This window comes from Cucurbita pepo, chromosome 17 (genome assembly GCF_057944985.1).
Source record: "Cucurbita pepo subsp. pepo isolate OVF chromosome 17, ASM5794498v1, whole genome shotgun sequence".
Taxonomy (NCBI): Eukaryota; Viridiplantae; Streptophyta; class Magnoliopsida; order Cucurbitales; family Cucurbitaceae; genus Cucurbita; species Cucurbita pepo.
Genome location: NC_141814.1, coordinates 12,683,664 through 12,703,531, shown reverse-complemented (window position 1 = coordinate 12,703,531; position 19,868 = coordinate 12,683,664). Strand labels below are relative to the sequence as shown.

At 35.5% G+C, this 19,868-nt stretch overlaps 4 protein-coding genes across 8 annotated transcripts; 3 read left to right on the top strand and 1 right to left on the bottom strand.

The window, feature by feature from the left end:
• The first annotated feature begins 717 nt into the window (after positions 1–717).
• LOC111778402 (FRIGIDA-like protein 3) lies at positions 718–7,148 on the top strand. Its single transcript, XM_023658197.2, has 4 exons — positions 718–921; positions 3,879–4,939; positions 5,313–5,485; positions 6,481–7,148. Exons 2-4 carry the CDS (start codon positions 3,889–3,891, stop codon positions 6,904–6,906), a joined length of 1,650 nt encoding a protein of 549 aa, XP_023513965.2. The 5' UTR covers positions 718–921; positions 3,879–3,888; the 3' UTR covers positions 6,907–7,148.
• A 2,090-nt stretch (positions 7,149–9,238) lies between these two features.
• Positions 9,239–9,966, top strand: LOC111778404 (uncharacterized). Its single transcript, XM_023658198.2, has 2 exons — positions 9,239–9,523; positions 9,667–9,966. Exons 1-2 carry the CDS (start codon positions 9,404–9,406, stop codon positions 9,904–9,906), a joined length of 360 nt encoding a protein of 119 aa, XP_023513966.1. The 5' UTR covers positions 9,239–9,403; the 3' UTR covers positions 9,907–9,966.
• A 2,717-nt stretch (positions 9,967–12,683) lies between these two features.
• Positions 12,684–12,999, top strand: LOC147787673 (uncharacterized). Its single transcript, XM_087118865.1, has one exon. It carries the CDS (start codon positions 12,697–12,699, stop codon positions 12,970–12,972), a length of 276 nt encoding a protein of 91 aa, XP_086974991.1. The 5' UTR covers positions 12,684–12,696; the 3' UTR covers positions 12,973–12,999.
• Positions 13,000–13,454: 455 nt separating this feature from the next.
• Positions 13,455–19,630, bottom strand: LOC111778405 (embryonic stem cell-specific 5-hydroxymethylcytosine-binding protein). Of its 5 annotated transcripts, none has more exons than XR_015413210.1 (9): positions 19,378–19,629; positions 19,087–19,243; positions 17,130–17,215; positions 16,767–16,879; positions 15,815–15,880; positions 15,024–15,133; positions 14,887–14,952; positions 13,881–14,539; positions 13,455–13,777 (listed from the first exon to the last, which is right to left on the bottom strand). XR_015413210.1 is itself a non-coding variant. In XM_023658199.2 (9 exons), the coding sequence occupies exons 1-8, from the start codon at positions 19,470–19,472 to the stop codon at positions 14,141–14,143; spliced, it is 1,092 nt and encodes a 363-aa protein (XP_023513967.2). In that variant the 5' UTR covers positions 19,473–19,630; the 3' UTR covers positions 13,455–14,090. The 5 variants fall into 5 exon arrangements, 3 of the variants coding, with proteins under 3 accessions (XP_023513967.2, XP_086975065.1, XP_086975064.1); XR_015413211.1 differs by having other exon boundaries at positions 13,455–13,645; XM_023658199.2 differs by having other exon boundaries at positions 13,455–14,090; positions 14,141–14,539; positions 19,378–19,630.
• Between the last annotated feature and the right edge of the window lie 238 nt (positions 19,631–19,868).

Here is a 19,868-nt window from a genome sequence, read left to right as displayed (position 1 = left end):
ACTTGCGATTGTGCGACACTCACTTTCCAACGACAAGTGAGCTAAGCTAATTCGTTCTTGCGTCGCCTACGGCCAAGCGACGTATGCTAGAGCCTCTGGCCTTGGTTTTAAGAGAAGGTTTTAGAAAACGAGGGCAGAGAGAGATTTTCGAAAGAGACGTTATATAAGCAAACAAGAGAGAAATAACAACGACTTACCGTATATAACCTTGGGTAGGGAGAAGTTGACAACTAGTCGTATCCCTACAGTACATTCTGAGTCATTTCATGTCTGACACGCTTAGACATATTTCTGAAACATCATACTTTCTAGAACTACAAAAATAAAACACTAGAATATGAAAAGACATAAAGTGTTGGACTTGTCATGGACATGCGCTCATGGGCAACACGCCTTGGACGAACATGACCGTGACACTGCGCTTCTCAAGGCCGAGTCAGAGTAACCTCAATCTTTATTAGCTATTTTTGACACGAGCTCTTTCGTTACGAGCGTGTGATATAGCTACACCTAATTCCAAACCAACGCTCTCTAAGCCCAGCTAGCACACGGTTTAGATTTTTATGGATGTAATTTTTTAATTAAATTACGGCGGTAAAAAACGGGGGAGACATTGATTATTTTTACCTGAAAGTGAAGGGAAAGGTAATTTTGGAGAGAGAAGGGAGTGGAAATATAAAAAACGGGAGTGCCCTAAAAAAGGGGAGAGAAAGAGAGAGAGACTGGTGCTGTACCTCAGTGCCTGCAACAAATACTTTTCGTTGTCTACTTTCCTCTTTCCTCTTATTTTGCTTCCTCTCTTCCCTCATTTCTTCTCTCTTTCTCGCTCTGGTTTGGATGTTTGTATTTAATGTGTTAGGTCAAGCATTTATTTGCAGTCTCCGGAGTAATTTCTACTCTATATCTCACTCCATCGATCGGGTAATCCTTTTTTTTCTCCTTTTTTTTCTCGCTCACTTAGATCCGTTTCTTTTACAATTGTTTGTGGGCTTTTGTTATTTGCGCTCTTTACTGTGATTTTGCTTCACTGTCGGAGCTTTTTGTGGCGAATATCTGTTCTCGAGGATTCGATTATGGAGTTTTCTTTTCCAATTTTGAGCTATTTTTGTGTTTTTGAAGATCGGTTTTCTGCTTGGTGCTGTTTTAAGATCTGTTTGTTTTGTTTTTGTCGAATTGGGTTTAGTTTAGGGTGGAAATAGGGTTTTTTTTTTTTTTTTTTTTTTTTTTTTTTTTTTTTTTTTGGTCTTGTATTGGGAGAGTAATTTGGAAGGTTAGTTTGGTGATTCTTACTGAAAGCATGGAGAGCAAATTATTCGAAATCTATAAACCTCTTTTCCCGAAAACGAGCTCGTTTTCTATGTAGGATCTGAAAGAATGGTTAGTTTGACTCTGTGTTTATCCAGTGAGCGGTCTTGATTTATGAGAAGCTGTGAAGGAAGTTTCTGCATGCAGTTTAGTTTCAATTCTCTGGTGTAGCAGCAGGGGTCGTTATGCATTATGATTACCGTAACCATCTTCTGATAAATGTCTACTAACGAGTAGAGTTTCCACTGATTGAAAACGAGGAGATCAAATGAAATGAACGAACGAAAAAATCTCATCCCGCGTTAATAAATCACCCGAACCAAAAATCACGACTCTAGGAAGCCAAACTGATAGATTTTATCTGTAGTTTTGTTAACAATGAAGTAGAGAATGTTCAACATTAAAGGGTAATCATCGTACCCAGAGGTAATCAAGGAGTTTTTTTTTTTTTTTTTGTTGAGAATTTCCGATTTTTGTTCAGAAGAACAGGTTCCAAACGACTTGGTCATTCTCGTAAATTTTGACCCTCATAGCACATGTTTCTCTTCTTAATGATTAAACACTATCCAAAATGTTGTATTGTCCAATTGGCCCTGCTACCTCTTTGAAGCTCGTTGAAATGGATACTGGACTAACTTTTATGGGTTTTAATTTATCTCAAATTTGGCAACTTAGAATGTAAAAAACTCATTTGAATGTCTCCACTGAGAAAAGGTGTGTATGCTTGTTCATTTTGTTGTTTTTTTCTTTCTTTAATTCCTTCCTCCTTTCTTTTCGCGTGTTTGAAGACTGAAAAGTTGGATTATTTGCAATAGGCTCAAACTACACTAGTTCGCTGAAACTGATGGGTGAAAATAGGAAGAAGCAATTCAACAGATAGTTCGTTATTTCAACGAAATTTAGGAGTTTATGGAGAGAATTGTAACACTATCCAGAAAAAGTTCAAAGACCAACCAAAATAAGTGAACAAGACAAGTTCAAATCAAGTGAACTCTAGTAACTACCCTTGAGATAATCAACAACATTATATGGAATGGGAATAACAGTCTCAATTCTTATGGTTTCTTTGGTTATTTGATTAGGGGAGAGCCCCTTCTTTTGATTTAGATTTTCATTGAGCCCTTCTTATACATGAGATTGGTGTGTGAGTGTCTTCTTTTAATCCAAACGATCAATCTCTCTCCAAAGCATAAGATTGTTTTTTGTGGTTTACAATATTGGTTTAAATCCTATTTTGGTCCTTATATTTTTAACTTCGGTTCATTTTAGTTCTTTCACTTTTAGATTGTTCATTTTGGTTCCTATCCTTTCAACTTTTGTCCATTTTAGTTTCTATACTTTTAATGTCCATTTGGGTTGAAAAAATGACCATTTTATTCACTATTTGCAAAATTCTAACACAAACTCTATACATAATAGAAACTCTTTAACACACAGTTATAACTAGATTTCAAACTGTGGAAGTTGAAAATCACGAAGATTCATTTTTTTCTTGGCTAGTATAGTAGGTGTGCACATGTCACGTGGAAATGTGATGGAGAGGACCTTTCTCATCTTTTCTGGCTTTTCCATTTGCTTCCAAAGTGTGGGATTGTCTGTGACAGACTATTTGAATTTCCTTGGTTCAAAATTGAGCATAAAGAACAGTGTTTTGATAGCTAAATTGTCTCCTCTTTTTTAAATTATAGCTCGACTTCTCTTATTGTCCATTGGATTTTTTTTTTTTTTTTTTGTAATTTTCCTTGGGCATATGGTTTCTTACCCTTTTATGATTTCACCTCGTGATTAAATGTTCCTTAGCCAAAAAATGTTAGAAGTAATCATTTTGAATCCTCCGTTTTTGGGTAGAGGATGTGTGTTGGGGCAAGCTGATTTTTTTTTTCCTCTATTCCATGGTTAGTTTGGTTGGAAAGGAAGAAGAGAATTTGTGGGTTTGGAATAGTTGTTGATAAGAGATGTAAGACTCAGTGCATTTTAAAGCTTTTGATTCATCAAGAGCTAAGCACACCCATGGAGGGTTGACATACGATTAGTGGTTACAGCCTTTGTTGAGGAGTTCTAAGGTAATTGGTGTGCCGAAGGGCTCCCTCAAAATGTTTCCATTTCTCTCGACGAAAGTGGAGTTCCTAGCATTATTTATTTAGTGCTTAGAAAACCAAACTCTAAGCTTCATTTTGTTTCTCTTCTTGAATCTAACATCTTTCTCTTCTTGGATGGACTTAAAGCAGTGTAAAGCTTTAAAGTTTGTCGACCTATGCATTTGTGCCTTTTGTTTCCCTTGCGTAGTTATATGGTACTTTTCTATGAGGATTTAGTGGTTTAAACTGATGATCTCAATGGATTTTTTAATTGGCTGCCTTAAAGTTGTCTTGGTCATGTGCGCTTCATTGTTGATGTATGAAGTGTGAGCTTTCTCTCTCTCTCTCTCTCTCAATCTATATATATATATATTTATGTATGTATGTATTGTTTCATAGTATATCTTTTTTTTTTTTAGTAATAGATGCCTAATTGGATTAATAAATCCAATTTGACAGTTAATGACATCTTCTCTCTCTTCATATCATCTTCAGCTCTTTTGCCATGGATGTCACACATTCAGTTGAAACGCTAATTGACTCTACAACCTCTAAGATACAACAGCTTCAGAAAGCATTTGCTGAGCTTGAAAGTCACAGAGCATTAACACTTAACTTGAAATGGAAAGAACTTGAAGAACATTTCCATGGGCTAGAGAAATCCTTGAAGAGGCGTTTTGATGAGTTAGAAGACCAAGAAAAGGAATATGCAACCAAAACAACAGAGGCCCGTCAAATGTTAGAGAAGCGTGAAGCTTCTATATTTGCTAAAGAACAAGCCTCACTGGAGGGTCTTCAAAATAAAAGAGATGCTGCAGCATTTGCTGTTGCTATTGCACGAGATAAGCATAGGAAGGTGGCATCAGAAACGCCTTCTTGCGCTGATGACTATCAAAGTGGGGAACCAAATGTGGTAGATAAACCACCTGATTCTTTGACTAGTGAAAATACCTCAGAAGTTGTGAAAGATACTCCTGATGACGATGGACACTTCGGGGTCAAGTCTTATCCTCAATTAGTACAATTATGTGAAGAGATGGACTCAGCAGGGCTGCACAAATTTATATCAGACAACCGAAAGAACCTTGCTGCAATAAGGGATGAGATTCCATTTGCACTAAAAGCAGCAGCAAACCCAGCCTATATGGTCTTGAACTCCCTGGAAAACTTCTACAGTGGAGAAATTGCAAACTTGGATGGAAAGAAAAACTCAGATCTACTGGGTTCACGTCGAACCTGCATCATGTTGATGGAATGCTTAAGCATTTTGCTGAAAACTATGGATGTTGAATCTGTTTCTAAAGTGATGTCAGCTGAAGTCAAGTTACAAGCAAAGAAAATCGCTGGAGAATGGAAACCAAAGCTGGATGCTCTTGATGTGGACGCGAGTAATGGCAACTCATTGGAGGCTCATGCCTTTTTGCAGCTTCTGGATACTTTTGACATTGCATCTGATTTTAATGATGTAGAGTTATCCAGGCTCGTGCCAATGGTCTCCCGTCGCCGCCAAGCAGCTGATTTATGTCGATCTTTAGGGTTATCAGACAAGATGCCAGGTCAGTCTTTTATTCTTAATGGACCATGTCCTGACTTAATAATTGTCTAGCCTCTCCTTCCACACCAGTCATATTATGTGAGATCCCACATCAGTCGGAGAGGGGAACGAATCATTCTTTATAAGGGGTGGAAACCTCTCCCTGGCATAAGCCTTTTCCCTAAAAGGGAAAGCCTAAAAAGGACATACCTGCTAGCAGTGGGCTTAGGCCGCTACATATTAGGTGCTAGAGATTTTGAAAAATATGTGCCAAAACGTCGAAAAAGTTACTATGCTTGCATTACTATTTTAGTTATTCTTGTCTGGATGCGATTCTCCTCACCTTTGTCCTTTTCGTTCTCTTGTTAATGGTTTCTTTGCTTGTCTTTCTGTAGGTGTCATTGAAGTATTGGTTAACAGTGGAAGGCAAATTGATGCTGTGAATTTGGCTTTTGCATTTGAACTGACAGTGCAGTTCCCTCCAGTGCCATTACTGAAGTCCTATCTAAAGGAGGCAAAGAAATCGTCTTCTCCAGTCAAACCTGGAAATGCATCCCCCACTGCACAGGTTTTTCCTTCTTAACCAAGTTTGTTTAGTTACTTAATCTGAATCAAAGAATAAGGTTAGAATCTCATATTGGTTACTGGAGGTGGAGCTGGAGCATGATCAAATCAAAATCTTTATTAGGATTAATACCACTATACCAGTGGCTTCAGAATCTCATATTGGTTACTTAAGCTGGAGCTGGAACATAATATAATAATTGTAATTATAAAAATCTTTATTAAGATTAATACCCACTATACCTGAAACAGCCCAAGTCCACCACTAGTAGATATTGTCGGGCATTCCCTTTTGGGCTTCCCCTCAAGGTTTTTAAAATGCATCTGCCGGGGAGAGAATTCACATTTTTGTAAAGAATATTAGTTCTCCTCCCTATGGATGTGGGATCTCACAATCCACTCCCCTTCCGGGTCCAACGTTCTCACTGGCACTTGTTCCCTTCTCCAATCGATGTAGGACTCCTCAATCTACCCCCCTTCAAGGCTAGCGGCCTTGCTGGCACACTGCCTCGTGTCCACTCCCTTCGGGTTTTAGCCTCCTCGTTGGCACATCGTCCAATGTCTAATTCTGATACCATTTGTAATGGTCCAAGCTCACCACTAGCGGATATTGTCCTCTTTGGGCTTTCCCTTTTGGATTTCCCCTCAAAGTTTTTAAAACGCGTCTATTAGGAATCAATGTGGGATCTCATAATACCAGTGGCTTCAGACCGTGGAGTTGGTAGGAGTAACCTCAACACAGACAAAAAAAAAAAAAAAAAAAAGAGGGAAGGGAAGGAAAGAAAGAAAGAAGAAGAGAGTGAAGAAACATAAAGGGCGCAGAAGTTGACAATCTTTCTATTTGTTATGGTCATATAAAATTTTGCTTCCAACCGAATAAAATAACCAAAAACCTACGGAACTAAAAAACAGACCAATATTGTGAAACTTCTATTTTCGTTTCTTGCTCTGTTATATGATGTTTCTTCTTTTCCTTCATTCTTTTTGTACGAATTTCAGAACGATGTTAGTGACAGAGAGCTGACCGCTCTCAAGTCCGTAATCAAGTGCATTGAAGAGCACAAACTCGAAGAGCAGTACCCTGTAGACCCTCTTCAGAAACGGGTTATCCATCTCGAGAAAGCTAAGGCTGACAAGAAAAGGGTGACCGAGGCTACAAAACCTCAACCAAAGCGACCTCGTGCCAATGGTGTAGGTTATGTCCCCCTCGCCAATAACAACAACGTTGCTGACAAGAACTTCTATGGTAGAGTGACAGATAGATACCCACAGTACATATATGACCGACCATACATGTACCCGACCCCCAACGACAACCATTGCCCCTCTGTCTTCGGTTCGGCCATGTACAACATGGCTCCTGCAGCTCATGGAAACTACTTCGGAAATGCTTATCAGTACCAAGCTGCTGGTTATCTTCGCTGAATCAAATCAAACATGGTAAGAGGTGACTGATCCCTTCGTTAACTGTTTAGAGCATTAACCCTGAATGGATGTTGCAGTGTATGAACGAAGTTTAGTAGTAAGACTCAGAAACTTACCCAAAAACCAAAAAAGGACAAAAAAAAGAGAAAAAACAACAAAAAACAAACTGCCTTGTTAATTTCTTGATGTACTGGATGATATTTCAACTCTCTAATATATATGCTCAAAACTTTGATGTGTAATATGTTTATCTGCATAACGTTATTTTTTTTATATCCTTGTTCTTGTTCTTGTTCTTGTTCTTGTTCGAGCTCTTTTTCACCTTCATTTTTCTCGCTTTAGCTCATTTGATATTGTCGTCTTCATTTTTCTCTCTATCCCTTGTCTCCTAGCATCGTGTGTGCATGTGGATGCTTAGACAACCCACTAGTTAAAAAGTAGCTAGCCATTCTTTAGGAGAAAACATTTGGACTTTCCATAAGTTGTCACGTTATTTAGGTATTTATGGGAGGACGGAGAAGGATGGGTGGCGGCGGAGGAGGAAGAAAGAAGAGGGTGGAGACCGACCCTGTGTAAATGTTTTAAGCTACTATTGAAGTAGAAAAACTATTAGAACGTTAAATGAAAAGTTGACATGTCTGAATATCGTTCTACTAAAATGTGGTTCAGGGACAAGCCAAGAGAAAAGCGGGTGCATATATGATACTTATAAAAGATACTTGTAAAAGAGGGGTATATGGATGAATTGAGACTGCATTTGCATGCATAAGAGACTGATGTAATGGTTAAAAAATGTTTTATCAATTCTATGCTAAGTATTTACGATAACAAGTTAAAGTTAAGAAGGCTCTGACAACTACTTAAATCACTAGCAGATGTTTGAGGAACAATAATGTAATAGTTCAACTCTAATAACAAATATTGTCCGTTTTAGCATGTTGTCGCTCACAATTGAGAGGTTTCCTTGCTAAAAGAATGTTTCGTACTCTTTTTCAACCAATATAAGATCTCACAAGTAATTAATATTTTATCCAATAAGTTATGCTCAGACTCGAATCTAATAATTCTGATCTATAAGATTTCATAAATATGTTATCTTATTCCACGAAGTTGAAATTAATGTATCATATTCAATATCGAGAATATCTACCCAATACATAATTGTATTCAATGTTACATGCGATTGTAAAATTCAACCTGGAGGATCAAATTAGAAGATAAAAACAAAATTGCATTATTTTTCTTTTATTCATGTGGGTATGGTGTCCCCATGAAAATTGATATAAAATTCTTTCACTTTCAAGAAAAAAAAGGAATTGTTTTTAGTTTACTTTTATATTTTTGCTTTAAAATTTGATTAAAATGAAGAAGATTCAAAGTATATCCTTCGGAATTTCAATTCAAATTCTCCTCTTCTTCATATTGATAATTATATTCTCCATATCAATTTTCGACCAATAAGAAATTTTATCAAAATTAAATTTCATTTTTATTATAATTTTACAACCTTTTAACTTATAAATATTTATCTATCAATTAAAAAAAAAACAATAATTTTGGATAATAATTGTTATAATAAAGACTAAATTATTACACATTTTTTAATAATTTTTTAATACCGAGACCAAACACAAAACTCGATTAACAACCTTTTACATTTTGTCTACTTTCAATGTTTTGTCTTTTGGTCGGAAAACAACACAGCCTTAAAAGCTAAAGGAGAATTTGAATTCGAGCATGTGAAAAAAAACTCTTTTTTGTTAACGTCTCTTTCGTTTCAATCCAATCAAAACGATCTTTCGAGAGATTTAGAGTTTATTTTATGTAGTCGATTATTATGTTTTTAATTTTATAAAGGGATGATTTGACATATTATAAATATTTTATAATTTATTACGCTTTCCATTTTTATAGGATATGGTTGATCATATCTGAAATTAATATTGATGATGTCACATAATTATTTAAATTAAGATTTACGGTATTAATTCGATGTAATGTGTCACATCAAGATATATTAGGTATTTAAATTGACTACGAACGGATAATTATTTAATAAACTTAAAGGGATTATTATTTAACTTATTATTGAGTTATGATTTATGTTTATTTTATTTTATTTTGGTTATATTAAATTTAAAATAAATTATATTGATATTTAAAATTACAGAAAATTAAAAAGTTTTTGAAGTTTTATCAAATTATAAAGATGAAAATTTAACTTCTGAACTGACACGTGACGGTCGGCCCTACGTTCTTATCTCATCTTCCATATTATCAACCGGCAATAGCCGGTCTCACAAAACGCTCTTCTTCTCTCTCTTCTGTACTATAAGATGAAGAGAGAAAGAGAGAGCGCGGCGATTGCCAAATCCTTCGCCTCCAAGAAAATCGTATTCGCACCGAGTTTCAATAAACTCTTTGCGTTAGGTTTCTGCGTGTTCTTCCTTCGTAAGCGCTGTTGGAGAGAGTGATTTAGGGTTTGATCGTGAAGAAGATGACCGGAAGTGAAGAAGGAAGTGTGAGTTTGGAGGTTCTGAAGACGAAAATGGCGGAATTCGCTAAGGAAAGGGATTGGGAGCGATTTCATAGCCCTAGAAATCTCCTTCTTGCTCTGGTATTCTTCTTCTTCTTCTTCAAATTTCAAGTACTTTTTTCAAGAACAGAGTATGAAATTTCAAGTACTTTTTTCAAGAACAGAGTATGAAATTTCAAGTACTTTTAGAAAGTAGTTGTTTCTAAAATGAAAGAAACGCGCAGGTCGGAGAAGTGGGAGAGGTATCGGAAATATTCCAATGGAAAGGAGAAGTGCCGAAGGGGCTGCCGGAGTGGGAGGAGAAGGAGAAGGAGCACTTGGGGGAAGAGCTTTCCGATGTGCTTTTGTATTTGGTGAGATTGTCTGATATTTGCGGCATTGATCTTGCTCAAGCTGTTCTTAGGAAACTTGAGCTCAATGCAATCAAATATCCAGTTCATAAATGGAAGAATCACTCTGCTTGAACTCTATTTTGATCGAATATATATGAATTATTACTAGAGAAACTTAGATTTTCCGTTGAATTTTAGCCCTTAAAAACTTTTTTAAAAATTTGGATCATCGTTTCAGAATTAATTCTTCTCCGCTCTAAACAAATTTAAAGTGTAATTTCAAGCATCTAGTAATGATCACATATCTGTCATAAGGAGTTTACTATACATATATATCTCTTTACGTTCTCTCTGGTTCTTCATCTAGATCTTTACGTTCTCTCTTGTTCTTCATGTTCTTAATTTAGATCAAATATGTGAGTTGTGCGATCCTAACAACTCCTTTCTCTCTTGTTCTTCATGTTCTTAATCTAGATCAAATGTGTGAGTTCCTCTTGTTCTTCGTCTAGATCAAATGTGTGAGTTGTGCGATCCTAACAACTCCATTCTTCTCCCTTCGAAAATGGTTTTGTGCTCTAATAAAGCTAATTTAGTTGACAAAAAAGTAAACTCAATTAAGCTATTCATTTCTGACATTTTGATCGGGATTCAGAATTCAGATTTGATACCTAATGGCTCCGATATTTTCATCTTATGCGACATAGTCATGTTACTTACCTTCTAAAAATGAAGATTATCATCACATTACTAACACAGACCGTTTTAATATGTTCTGTCTTCCCTCACATATATTTTATAAAAAACATTCTGGAGGTGGCCCAACCACAATAAATTTAATGTTGGTAAATTTAATTTTTTTCAAACAATTATTAATCAAAATATAGCTTTACTTTATTAAAATGTAGGGTATAATAATAATAATAATAATAATAATAATAATAATAATAATAATAATAATAATAATAATAATAATAATAATCTCTTATGCTTTAAATATTCCATTGTTTTACATTACTAAAAATTAAAATAACATATTTATGTTCTATAATTTAAATAAATCACCCTAGAACTACAAATTCTCTTGAAATTTAATTAATTTGTATAAATGCGAAAAAATATATAAAAAAAAAAAAAAAAAAAAACCACACCCATTAAAATTTTGAATTAGTCTATACATCTAACTAAACTATTTTAAATTATTTTTAGTTAGTGAAGATTAATGTGTCACATCAATATTTAATTAATAAAAACATGTTAAAAATTAAATTAAAAAAAATTAGTGGGTGGTAGTAATATTTTTAGACATAATTTTTTTAAAAAATATTATTTTTTTAAAGTAATATAATTTTGAGTCTACAATAACTTTTAATAATCTTGAATATAATAGCAGGTTTAGAGGTGTTGAATTATTAGAAATAAATAATTGAAATTAGATTAGGTTGATGTTTATGATTTTAATTTGAAGTTAGGCATGGGGCCAAGAATATTAGTAATCACTTACATTAGAGCCTAACCCTACTGATTAACATTATAATGAAGGATCAAGTTTTTCCATGTTTTCTATTTCTTTATTTCCAGTATTTAATTACTCTTTCTTTTATTTTCTTTTTTCATCCTTTTAATTTAAATGAGGTTATTTTCTTTTTTCGATAAGTTTTTTAACATGTTAAAGGGATGATATAACGACTCTACCAAACATTCTACTCTTTCAGCTTTCCCTTAAGATCTTAAAACGAGTCTGTTATGGAGAGATTTTCACACTTTTACAAGAAATGTTTCGTTCCCCTCTCCCACCAATGTGGAATCTCACAATCTAATCCCTTGGGCATTTGTACACCCCCGATGTTTGGCTCTGATACCATTTGTAACCTTTCCATAGTAAACGCGTTTTAAAACGTTGAGAAGAAACCCACAAAGGGAAAGCCCAAAAAGCAGAATATCGGCTAGTAGTGGACTTAAACTATTACATATAAGGATGCATACGTGAATTTTCTTATAAACGAGGTCAAAAATGCTAACCCGTTTCACTTTTATTTCTTCTTTTTTTCCCATCTCTTTACAACCAATGATATGGAGAGATTTTCATATAAACAAGATCTTAAAGCGCGTCTGTTATGGAGAGATGTTCACACCCTTACCAGAAATATTTCGTTTCTCACTCCAACCAATGTGGAATCTCACAATCCACTCCCTTGGGGACCAGCGTTCTCGCTTGCACACTGCTCGGTGTCTGGCTCTGATACCATTTGTAACCTCTCCATGTAAACGTATTTTAAAACCTTGAGAAAAAACCCACAAAGGAAAGTCCAAAAAGCACAATATCTGCCAGTAGTGGACTTAAACTATTACATATAAGGATGCATACGTGAATTTCCATATAAATGAGGTCAAAAACTGTGATGTCCCACGTTGGTTGAGGAGGAGAACAAATCACCATTTATACATTTACAAGGGTGTGGAAACCTTCCCCCAGCAGACGCAGCTTAAAGCCTGAAAGGGAAAGCCCAAAGAGGACAATATCTGCTAGCGGTGGATCTGAGCCGTTACAAAAACGCTAACCCGTTTCACTTTTATTTCGTTCTTTTTTCCCATGTCTTTACAACCAATGATTTGTTTAGGTAGACGAGTTTATTATTAGATGGAATCTTCCTTGCTCAAAAAGTTAAATAAAGTATATGATGGTTTAATATTAAAAGTGGTTTACTCAAAGTATGATGAAGAATTTAATAATTGGGGATTTCATGATAAAGCTCATATCCTAAAGTTATGATTTTTAAGCCTCCTGATCTACTAAAGCTAATCATGACTGCCACAACCCTAAAAAAGAAATCCCTATTTAAATCAAACCATTTTAAGCCTTCAATGTAATGATTATTATCATCGTGCCTATATATACACCACATGATCAACAACTCTTTGGCTATGTTGAGGAGAGAAACCATGGCAACATCCATGTGCTCGAGCTCCATTGGGATAGTCGGTTGGTGTCGCCTACGACGACGGTCACGACGACAACGAGGCAACATAATACGGCTCGGAAATCGGCGACGAGGGTTCTGTCTAGGGTCTCGAGTTGTGGTCGGGCCTTTTCGAACGCTCAAGAGATTGATTATGGAGTTGACTCCAAATAAGAAGTTGATAGAAGCTTATTTCTCACTTTTGCCATTGTTACGTCCAACTTTGTTCCCTCTTAGTTGATGAATGAATAAAGCATTTTTCATGTAAGTCCGGTTCAATTTTATGATAAATAAATTTAACAATCTTTAATAAATATTTAAATTATTAAACAAAATTTAAAAGTGAACAAAAAAAACCACTTTTTTTTAGTTTTCAAAGCTTCACTTTTGAAAATATAACTAGAAAATAAATAACAAAATAATTATTATTATTTTTATTTTTATTTTTTTTTAAACACTCCATTAATATCGTTGAAATAGTATTTTAAATTTTAAAAATAAAAAAATAAATAGTTATCAGATACCACCTAAATATTAAACCAGAGAATAAAATTAAAAACTACCCAACAAAATTATTTGCCTATTATTTCAAAAGCATCAAATTACTAAATTAAGGTCCTAATAACTGAGTTATAAAATTATAGTTAATAAATATTTAAAGAATTGATATTTACTACCGAACCAATAAAATGTATCATTTTTTTTGTAGCTCAACCATAGAAATTTCAAAATGACATATATTTCAATGAGAGAACCCTATATTAGATAACTTCCTCGGTAAATGTGAGATCGCATCGGTTGAAGGGAGGAAACATTTCTTATAAGAGTGTGAAAACCTCTCTAACAGGCGCTTCTTAAAACCGGCGATACGTAATGAATCAAAGCAGATAATATTTGTTAGTGGTGTGCTTGAACTGTTACAAATAATATATAAATCAGACATCAAGCGATGTGCTAACGAGGACGCTAGTTTCCAAGAAAAGTGGATTGCGAGATCCCACATTAGTTGGAGACGAAACATTCTTTACAAGAGTATAAACATCTCCCTAACAAACGCGTTTTAAAATTGTGAGACGAATGGCGATACGTAACAAGCCAAAACGGATAAAGAAAACATAAAAGGTAATTTACCTAAATAGAAGTAAGTACCTTTTTGCAGGAGGAAATTTGCTTCAGAGGTATCAGAAAGAGTCCATTTAGTGTACAGCGGAAGGATCAACCAGAATCAAACTTCCCTTCTAAGCTACAGAAGTCTGCTTTTACACAACAAAAATACGTTCGCATAACACAATCCAAATCTGCAACAAAAAGCCTTCCACGCACCTCTCACCAGTATCCTGCACAGCAAAGATAAACAAACTACGGGAATATACATATAACCATGAGATGCGGCACATGAGTTGGCCTACCTATTTCCTTCCGAAGTATGAAAAGAGGGTTGATTTGTTGTCAAACCCAGTCTTCAGGTTTCCCTTCTTTCTTATTTTTGAACTACTGCTTATCTTACTATCGTCATTGACGCCGATTTCTGACTCAGATGAGAAGCCTTCACGGTCTCGTTTTATTCGACATGTCGATGCAGTCGGAGAACAATTTGCAAGACTATCCTCTGATTTGTTGTCTCGAATGGAGCAGGAAGAAGCTACATGATCTTCATCTCTTTTGTGTTCTTCCAGATTTTGAGATGGCTCGGGCTTCACAGATTTGTTACAGGAAGTTTTCTCTTGTGAGTCTGAAGGTTCCTTTTTAGTTTCCTTTGCCGAGAAAAATTTGGATATGAGGTTATTTCCATCAGTCTTCAACTGTATCTGCACAAGAAGTAGCAATGATGATGTTGATCTACGTAAGATTAACTGATAAAACGAATAAAACGAACAAATATACGATCATCAATCATAATAAACAATAAAAAATATAAATAATTAAAAAGAACATGCAAACGAACTAGCTGAAGTGTTCCAGTGGACATGGGAAACATGAATAAACAAATATACGCTCCCAGATCGATTGTTGCTGAAGAACTAACAATAACCACATAAGCTACTAGAGTAATACAACTCACAACGTCTATTGCAACATGCTATGATTTTTAAACTTAAACCAAGATGGCAAAATTGTCGGATAAAAGTCAAAAAAGATGGGCGAGATGAGATACCTCTTTAATGCAGTCCGGCCCATCAAATGATAGCTTTCCCATGGCAGGAGGGACAGGGTACCATACCTAACATTTACATTTTAAACATTAATGAATTATTAACAAAATTTACTATTATACTTCAAAAAAGTTCTTACCAAATCAGGAGCTTCATATGGTTTGAGGACATTATCATACTTGGACGATGAAGAATCATTCAACCACATATCGATCCGTTCTTTGTCGCCCAAAATTACAGGCATCCTATCTAAAAAGATCACCAATCAGCCACTAAACAATCAAATTCTATCTCATCTAAAGTTTATATATTTTCATCAGTTAGTGCCAATCGGGATGAGTTTTTATAAGGTTTGTTGGCTTAATTGCATGGATATAGTATTCACTTCTTTCAAAACAAACAGACATCCATTTCTAAAATATATTTTCAGAGAGGAGAGAGCAAATTTATTCCTATATTGCCCCTTTTGCCCAAGAATTTTGGAGAACATTTGGTATCTCCTCTGACAATTAACTTCAAGTAAGCCGCTCCCTAGTATTTCCTCGTCAAATGCTTCTTCCCTTGATAAGATGTGACGAGCTTACAAAGATATATAATAGCTACTATTTTATGGGAGGTTAAAAGTCTAAAAAGGAAGTACTTCTAATGATTCCCTCACGGAGGATACTTAACTACATCACCCAAGTCCTAATATTCCTCTGTGTTTTTATCAAGGCTATTAGGAATTCCTAATAATCCGCAAACCTCCCCTCAGGTTAATCTCACCCTTGTACAATTTGGCATTAATATGATAACATTTTCAATTAGAAAATAGAAATTAATGCATCCACATCAGAGATTGACAATTTTAAGTTGTATCCCAACCCTATCAATATTCAAATCCAGCTGTAAACATGATCTAGAACAACAATCAGAAAAGTTAGGACTGACCGTGCAACCACTCTAAAGCTGGAGATGAGGAAGTTGTAAGAATGGTAAAAGTGTAGAGTAATTCACCTGCAAAAACAATAATAAATCAATTGATTGATCAAACAAGAAAATAATAGGGTCTTCCTAGGAAGTGCATTCAATATCTGGTCACAAGTATCAGATATCAAATCCATATATCTAAATTAATCACAAAAAGAGCAGCCTAGAGATGGCGGTTAGAGGAAACCCTCTCCTAAGAACTAAAGAAAAACCTTCCTGATAAGATAAGGAATCAATACAAGGGGAATAAGATTCGGATTACCTTGTTGATCGAATATCTCAAGGCAAGAACACTTGATTGAGATTCGAATCACTCCACAAGCAAGATCGATCATGTCTAGCTTGAATGACTCTTGTTGATCAAATATCTCAAACACTTGTTTGAGATTCGAATCACTCCACAAGCAAGATTGATCATGTCGAGCTTGAATGATTCTACATGCAATCTAAACTACATAGAATTGCAAAGAAACTTAGCCATTGGCTAAAGAAAAGCACAAATGCTTCTTTTAATATATTTTCCAAGTCTCCTTACAAATACAACATACATGGCTTTATATAGCCTCAAAAATGAAACTATTAAAGGCATTCCAAGAGTTGTAACATTCATGCTTAATGGCCATAATTAGCCATTATGTAATTGTAACCTAAAGTAAATAAAAAGTCTTAAAATACAATAACTCTAAATTACTCTAAATTGTAACCCACCCAGAATTTACAACACTTAAACTTTATTCTTCTTCAATGTAGCAGAATTGAAACATCTTTTGATAATTTTGACAACCTTTTCTTCACATCTTCATTGAAGTATATTGTATGATTGATGTCTCTTGGTTCATATCACTTCCAATCAAACATGAAAACAAATCATTAAGCCAAAGTTATCTTTTGCTTGGTCGTAGAAAAAACTTACCTTCAGGATTTTCCCAAGAATCATATAAAGCCGCAAAAACAAGTGGCTGCCCATCCTTGAAATGAATATAATACGGCTGCTTTTTTGATCCATCCTTTTTCCACTCATAGAACCTACAATAAATTGAACTGAGGTTATAAGGGTGTTTATGCAAGCGTAATGACAGAAGATGTCACAAACACGCATTCATATAAATATAAAAGGTTTAAGTTCTCCTATCTCCAGTAACAAATAAAAGCAAATGGGCTTGACTAGCAAATGGTATAAACGTCATTTAAATAAAAATGTAGAAATTCCTTGAAAGCACTGGCGACCAAATCTGTGGCAAAGTAATTAGTGCATGGGAAGAAAAATGAGACATACCCCTCCACAGCCACAAGGCACCTTCTTTTGGGAACTAAACGGCGAAAAGAGGCCTTTTCACTCATAGACTCTGAGCGAGCATTGAACTGCACATTTCAGATGCTAGATAATAAGGCAAACATAGAATGGCTAGTGTTCATGGTTTATTTATCATAAAACATTCATTTAAGTAATAAGATTCCAAACACAAACTAGAGACAAAATAATACAAGAACCATACACCCTGCTCAATAGGAGTAACTTACCAAAATCTGTATCAAGTAATTAAATTCTGTCTTTAAGTTCCAAAACTTCCTTAAAGTGTAGGCAGAAGGCAAAAGCATGCAATCCTAAGGTGCCTAAGGTGCTCAATATCTTAGAACAACCAGTAAATAAACCCTGAAAATTTTCAATAGGGCAGAATACATTTTATTTACCCTATGTTCAAGGATGCCAATTCGCCAATATTTGCATCAAATCATGATTACAAAAAGCATCAGAGAGATGCATCAAGAAGAAATGAAAATTGTAGCAAGAACCCAAAACAATTCATGGCAAAGGAACTCCCATGAAATACCTTTTAGTTCCTCTCAGACCACAACCCCAGGGAAGAGCCCGCACAAAAGAGATTGGGCCAACACAAAGCACAAATGGGCAGATGAAGAAAAGATGCATGACCCTCTGCATCTTTTTTCACATAACACACCAAGTCAGGGATAGCATGGAATTAGATGTTCTTTTTTGGATTGTGCAGCACATATTTAGCCTTCCTTGATCAAAGATCCACAACAAGACCTTCGCATGTTGGACACTTAAGTATATTACTAACAAAAGAGTAGCTGAGGAAAGCATTTTTAACAGAAGGATTTGGCACCAACGAACATACAATGAAGATACCACTTCCTTTGAGGGTCCAAATTTTGGCATCTTACTAATTTGTAGGGGTACAATTGGGCAAGGAGGCTTGCCAGGGAGGCCCATTCCTCCACTTCAAGACCAAAAAGATTTCTCCTGAACTTGAGCTGAGGTCCCACCCATTCAAAGCTTCAGACCAGCACTACTAGATCAAGTTGGCAGCCCTAAAGAGCCTTGGGAAGCCAACAAGAAAGGTACTAGCAAAATTTATTTCGAAGCCAGAACAGAGCTCAAACAACTTGCTTACCACATAAAATTTAAGCTTGTTTGACTCATGAATGGAAACAAGAAGCATGACATCAGCGAACTAAAGGACATTTATACGCATAGGGTCGGCTCTGCACGAAACCTTGAAGACACCCTTCATTAATCCCTTTTACGAGAGAGTTAAAAGAAAAGAGCCAATGGGATAGCCTTTACCTTAAGCCACTTAAGGCTTTCATGCACCCTCTTAGTGTGCTTTTCACAAACATCAAGAAGAAGGCTTTTGAGATACACCCGCAGAACAGCCCCTGAGAGGCCATCTTGTTGGCTAAGGACCATGATCTCTGTGTAACACCTACTCAAAGGTTGTGTGTTCGAATCTTTCAGTGAGTTTAATAAGGAAAAATTTTGACTTCTCCAACGTCTGGATCATAGAGCGCCCATAGACTTTTTGAAAACTTTAAATCCAAAGAATCCCCTAGCTACCGACCCCTTTCCACAAAGCACTTCTGGGAGAATATCCCACTTCACTTTATGACCCGTCCTTTTAACTTCTTGGTTTGATAATCATTCAACAACTCGTTAACGCGCTAAATAGAGTCTAAAAAATGTCTTTCTAGTCATTTCTTTTGTGAATTTCAAATCATTACTTACTTAAAAACTAATACACACACAGTTAATATGTTTTTCTTATTTAGGATTTTAATGTTTTGAACAATGTCGCCCATACTTGAGTCGGAAATCCAACAGCCTACAAATTCCTACTGATCACAGACAACAAAAATAGTAACCGTCATTTCAAAATAAAACTCTGCATAACAGTCAGACAAAGGCCAAGATACAAAAGAGAAAAAATCACCATCTTGAAGTAATTAGGTTTCTCTGATTTCCCAGTAAAACTAGGAATCAGCCCCCATTTCATGCACTGGAGGACGACCCCTCCGCCACCAGATTCATCATCTCGACGAACAACCGGCAGATCCGAGCCAGGGGAGGCATTGAACAGCGGACGAAAACTAAATATTCAAAAAAAAAAAAGAACATCACAACCGTTAAGTTCAGAACCTTACCACTAGAAATGGAAGAGAGGCAGAACATTCAAATACAGACAAGCATAACGAAATAAGAAACAACAAGTGGATGGTGTTACCGGTCCATATTGAGGCTGCGGATAGGGCCGCCGGTGCGGTGGCAGGCCCTGGAAATGTCATCGGATCGAAGAGTGCAACGGGCTCTTCCACACATCCTTCTCTTTTATGCTGCGATACACTCTCTATTGTATTCCACTGCTGATTGAAGATGATAAAGCTCGTTGGATGGCTATGGCGGATGCCTCGAAGCAGGTGCTGAAACGGGAAGGAAGGTTCCGGACGTGGAACCACGAAAAGGCGGGAAGCAAACCGATGAACTCTTATATATATATATATATATAATATAAAATTATAAATGTTGTCACTATAAAAAAGATTATTATAATTTTAAATTTTATTTTATACGACTTTTATTAATAACATTGTGATAGTTTTGTTTAATTCCAATTTTAAAATGCTTTATTTTTTTATCTTAAATTTAATTTTTATTCAGTCTAAATATATATAAAATAAAAAATTATGCATTTATTTTTCTAACAGAAATTCGGTT